Consider the following 6,000-nt stretch of genomic DNA (forward strand, 5'->3'; position numbering starts at 1 on the left):
ACTCCCTGTATTTGCATACAGTCTGAATACAACAATTCTATATATCATTATTATAATCATTGTTTTTATTTGATAGTAAATTTATAAAGAGTTTATTTGTCTCTAAATTTGATCGTAAATTTATAAAGAGTTTATTTGTCTCTAGATTTGATCGTAAATTTATAAAGAGTTTATTTGTCTCTAAATTTGATCGTAAATTTATAGAGTTTATTTGTCTCTAAATTTGATCGTAAATTTATAGAGAGTTTATTTGTCTCTAGATTTGATCGTAAATTTATAAAGAGTTTATTTGTCTCTAGATTTGATCGTAAATTTATAAAGAGTTTATTTGTCTCTAGATTTGATCGTAAATTTATAAAGAGTTTATTTGTCTCTAAATTTGATCGTAAATTTATAAAGAGTTTATTTGTCTCTAAATTTGATCGTAAATTTATAAAGAGTTTATTTGTCTCTAAATTTGATCGTAAATTTATAAAGAGTTTATTTGTCTAAATTTGATCGTAAATTTATAGAGAGTTTATTTGTCTCTAAATTTGATCGTAAATTTATAAAGAGTTTATTTGTCTCTAAATTTGATCGTAAATTTATAAAGAGTTTATTTCTCTCTCTAAGAATAGAAGATCAGCACTGGTGTTTTTCAACAATCAAAATTAACATCTTTATCTCTTCAACAGATCAATGCCCTGGTTCATTGGTTGGGTGAAATACCTGTCATGGTTCATGTATTCCAACGAAGCTTTGACCATTACACAGTGGAAAGGAATCAAGAATATAAGTAAGTCAAAATGTTATTCAGGTGCACGAACAAAAATGTTTCGAAATTCTGAAGTCAATTAAAAAGTTTGGTTGAATGAAAATTTCAAGCTTCTTTGAAATTGGAAACTTCAAGATTCTTTGAACTTGAAAATTTCATGATTCTTTGAAATTGGAAATTTCAAGATTCTTTGATATTGAATATTTCAAGATTCTTTGAAATTGGAAATTTCAAGATTCTTTGAAATTGGAAATTTCAAGATTCTTTGAAGTTGGAACTTTCAAAATTCTTTGAAATTGGAAATTTCAAGATTCTTTGAAGTTGGAAATATCAAGATTCTTTGAAATTGGAAATTTCAAGATTATTTGAAATTGGAAATTTCAAGATTCTTTGAAGTTGGAACTTTGGAACTTTCAAAATTCTTTGAAATTGGAAATTTCAAGATTCTTTGAAATTGGAAATTTCAAGATTCGTTGAAATTGAAAATTTCAAGATTCCATGAAATTGAAAATTTCAAAATTATTTTTTAAATACAGTATATGAATATTTATTTTTCACAAGGCTTCTCATAATTTCATGACCGAGCTCACAAGCTATCCCCCCTTCTTCGACGAAGCTTAGGTTCCAATCACGGTCTAGGCAAGGTCTATACTGTATATATAGACCTTGGGTTTAGGCAAGGATACAGACCTTGGGTCTAGGTATGTAAGTAGCTCAACCGTGGTTCCAACCTCGCTCTTCCATTTATGTCGGTTCTTTAGGGCCGTCATTTCCTGTCCAACGCAGGCTAAATTGTGAGGCCTACTCTCCCAATCGGAAAATCTAACTTTGTAAACTGCGTTGATCTCGAATTTGATTCCGTTTAGAGCGGCACAAGATGTGGTTTTCCCGCTCAGGCATTTTCTCTGCAAAGAAACGGTTTCTGTATTCCTATCTAAATATTTTTGTAGTTCAAATTTTCACCACAATACCTTTTATATTGAAGTGAAATTTCATCGTTAAACCATGTAGTTCTGATGAAAATCACGTATAAAAAGTTATTTGAAATACGTGTCGGCACCAAATATTAAACAGAAAACTGTAAATGCAAGTTTTGTCTTTTCCTGACAACTAACTGAACCTCAGTTTGCCTAGAGAGATATTCTCGATTTTTAGGCGCCACTAAGACATTACATATAATGATTTCTTGAGAAACCCGACGCCTGAACTGTTAAAAACTCTTCAGTTTATCTTCAAAATTTCAAACAAATTGTTCACATTGAATAGTATCTTAAAAACAATATCGTCCGCTATTGGTACATTTGATTACATATTATGAAATTTTTTGGTCCTGCTGCAAACATCGAACCAGAAACAATGCATGGTTCATTTAATTTTGCAAGGGTAGTAGATCAGCCAAGGCACCAGCCACCCGTTGAAATACTACCGCTATATAGTTATTGGGTCCTTTGACTGGCCAGACAGTACTACATTCGATCCCTCTCTCTCTGGTTACGGGTCATTTAATCTTTGCCGACACATACACAGAATAGTCTGCCCTATTCGTTACACATTCTCCTCGTTCCTCATACACTTGACAACACAGAAATTACCAAACCATTCTTCTTCTGTCAAGAGGTTAACTACTGCACTGTAAATTGTTCAATGGCTACTTTCCTCTAGATAAAGGTAGAAGGGACTCTTTAGCTATGGTAAGCACCTCTTCTAGGAGAAGGACACTCCAAAATCAAACCATTGTTCTCTAGTCTTGGATGGTGCCATAGCCTTCGTACCATGGTCTTCCACTGTCTTGGATTAAAGATCTCTTGCTTGAGGGTACACTCTGGCAAACTATTCTATTTGTTTCTCTTCCTCTTGTTATTTTGAAGTTTTATCCTCTTGTTATTTTCAAGTTGTTATAGTTTATATATGAAAGATTTATTTCAATGTTATTATTGTTCTTAAACTTCCCTTGTAGTTTTTGCTTATTTCCTTCCCTCACTAGGCTATTTTCCCTATTGGAGCCTTTGGGCTTATAGCATCCTGCTTTTCCAACAAGGGTTGTAGCTTAGCAATTAATAATAATAATAGAGGGAAATCTTTTAAATGAATAAAGAAGAATGTTTAATGGCTATTTTCAAGGTTAAATATCTTCACTAACATAAAATTGAAAGGCCTGTCGACCAATGTATTAACAGAGATGTAGAAAAAATCGAAAACATTCTAAAAGCAATTTCCTATTTGTTAACACATGCTGGATAGAGTTGCATTTTATGTCCAACAACCTTCAACTGCATCATTTTTTTTTTTGGGGGGGGGGGGGGAGTTTTAATCTCAGGAAAAAAATGTATGAAGCTATTAATGGAATTGTACCGCCAATAATATAAAAGTGATCTGCAAACCAAATCAAATTTACAAAAATACAATAAGTTCAAGAATTTGATACCTACTGAGTTTCAGGCCTCGGTTATTTATAGTGTCATTATTTTAGAGTAATATTTGTCGGTAAATTTAGAATTTGACTGACAGTTCAGGATTCAAATCTTCGAACATATTGGAACTATTGTGAAGCTCCATTATATTGGATACTAAATGAAGAATAAGTCATTAAGCCCTTTTCAGATTTCCTTATCAACTCTAAAGAATATATCACCATCCCATAAATTTAGATTGTTTTTTAGTCCTTACCTGCAGATCTGTCGAAATGGAACGACGAAATAATGAAAACGTATTTTTATTCTAACTCACAAGCTTTATCTCTTTTTAGTGTTTCTCTATTTATCATTCATTTTTCATCTTAATATGTGCATGTATATATATATATATATATATATATATATATATATATATATATATATATATATATATATATATATTTATAGATATATATATATATATATAGTATATATATACATATATATATATATATATATATGTATATATATATATATATATATATATATATATATATATATATATATATATATATATATATATATATATATATATATAAATGTGTGTGTAGTTTATGTACGGTCATGAAATTATGCTTACACATTATTACACTATTTTTTTCCTTTAGTTACATACACGTATTCTAAGTTTTTAAAAGGACAATGATGATCCATCATCTTATGAGCTATTTGTGAATAAATATTCATATAAACGTCTTGTAATGAGCAGGTAACTGGTTGTTTTCATAAATGTTATACTGATCTGCATATGAGCAAATTACTGCGAAAATGCTTGTTCCTCAAAATGACTAACAATCATTACGTTTTCTCCCTTAGCTTGTGAGATGCCTCCGGGAGTACCCTGCATTAGCACAGGAGATCAAGTGATAAATGAATATTCCTTCAAAGCGACACATCTCTCTTATGATTTTGGGTTCCTCGCTGTACTTTATGTCTGTTTTCACTTGCTTGGTTTTATTGGACTCTACCTAAGAGCAAGGAAAAAGTAACACTATAAAATGCGAATATGTGTCGGTAAGAACAGCCTTGCAGTGGCTAGCTGAGATGCAAAATAAAATTGTGCTTCAATTTTTGAGTGAACTTGGGATCAGCGGTACTTTCTACCTTAGATGATATCCTTGAAATATTCATATTCGGGAATAAAAACCTTTATATTTAAAGAAGTAAAAAGTTGCTTTGTTATCCTTAAAACAAAGATTTTATATTTTCAATCCACGTACTATATGTGCACCTTTTTACAATGCGACGAACCAAATTTTGGATTTCATCAATTCTCAATTTATGAAAGAACCTTTATAGTTTTTGCATTACTTCTAACAAGTTTTAGTACCGAATGAGGTATGTTTTTAAGATGTTTCAAAGCCTTGAACAGTTTAATTCTAATCAGCTTTGACTTAGAATGTTTTATCATTATCAAATTAAACAATTCACACAGAAACAAAAGAAAGATTTCACATAGATTTCAAGACCAGTATGGCGCCTCAATTTTGCAACGTGATATGTTGTTGAACAGGCAAAATCTAAAGGCATTCGACAGTAGTGATAACTAGATTTCCAAAGCCAAGTAATAGCTCTCATACAAACACCATTAAACTGAAATCTTTATGTTCACACAAGACTTGAAGTATTTAATGGAAGATATTTTATCAAAAGAAGCTTTGGTTCGTTTTAAGGAGTAGGCCTACAGTATAAGAAGGTTAGAGTGTTTCAGGAGTTTGATTCTTCATATAGTACAAGGTTACCATAGACATGTGTTTCATGATAGATATTTATCGTCAGGCAAAGTGCAAATATAGTTTTTTCCCTGTATCATCAATCATACTAAATCATTTCTGAGCAAATAGAATTGTTTCTGAAGGTAGTAGGCTATTGACGAAATGTTCCTCTTGTTATTTCTCATTTTTGATCATTACTATATTGTGACTGTTTTATGATTACACGTCGGGATTATATTTCTATAACACTAGTCAAATATTTACTCGATTTCTTGTGTTTTTTATTATCATGATGGTAGTAAGTTCTAAACAGATACACGAAAGAATTTGAATGTGAATTGAAATAAAGCATTTTGGTAATGGGCTTCATTTTACAACCCTGATAAATACATTGACCTTATTTGGCTTTACAGATGGATTCAAGAGGTTTAAAATTTATACCTATGATTTTTTCTCATAATTTTTTTTTCTCAGATCGAGAACTCTAAATGTTGGTCGAAAAAATAATTAAAGAAAATGACCACATCTCTCCTTTAGTCGTTGATATTCCTATATATATTCATGTTTTAATGAAGAAGGTTGGTGTTTTTATACATTTGATATACAGGGGTAACCCTGTAATTCCCTACCCGTGGGGTCCAGTACCTGATAGGCTGATATCATTTGGGGGCCTCTGGACTCCAGGAGAGTGGGAACACCCAGACTAACTTGGCTGGAGGTGATGAAAGGGGGTTTTGGAAAAAAGAAGAAACGGGATAGGCTTGTGGTCCTTCTTTGGTGTTGCAGGATACTGGAAATGATAGCTAGTAGTAAGTTCGCCATGTCATCAGCCTACTACCGCTAGAAAGTTATTGGGTCCTTTGACTGGCTAGACAGTACTACATTTGATCCCTCTCTCTGGTTACGTCTCATTTTGTCTTTGCCTACACATACACTGAATAGACTGAACCATTCTTTCCACAATCTCCTCTGTTCTCATACACCTGACAACAGTGAGATTATCAAACAATTCTTCTTTGCTCGAAGAGTTAACTACTGCACTCTAATTGTTGAGTGGCTACTTTCATCTTGGTAAAGG

The 6,000-nt window shown here is 31.9% G+C and overlaps 1 protein-coding gene across 1 annotated transcript in view; it reads left to right on the plus strand.

The window, feature by feature from the left end:
• Nucleotides 1-5,317, plus strand: part of LOC137655681 (protein scarlet-like) — a 71,533-nt gene extending 66,216 nt beyond the window's left edge. Inside the window, 2 exon segments of the mRNA XM_068389640.1 lie at nucleotides 675-775; nucleotides 4,024-5,317. Of these exon segments, the coding sequence (XP_068245741.1) occupies nucleotides 675-775; nucleotides 4,024-4,196 (274 nt within the window). The 3' untranslated portion in view covers nucleotides 4,197-5,317.
• Nucleotides 5,318-6,000: the final 683 nt, after the last annotated feature.

Source organism: Palaemon carinicauda, chromosome 16 (assembly GCF_036898095.1).
Source record: "Palaemon carinicauda isolate YSFRI2023 chromosome 16, ASM3689809v2, whole genome shotgun sequence".
NCBI lineage: Eukaryota > Metazoa > Arthropoda > Malacostraca > Decapoda > Palaemonidae > Palaemon > Palaemon carinicauda.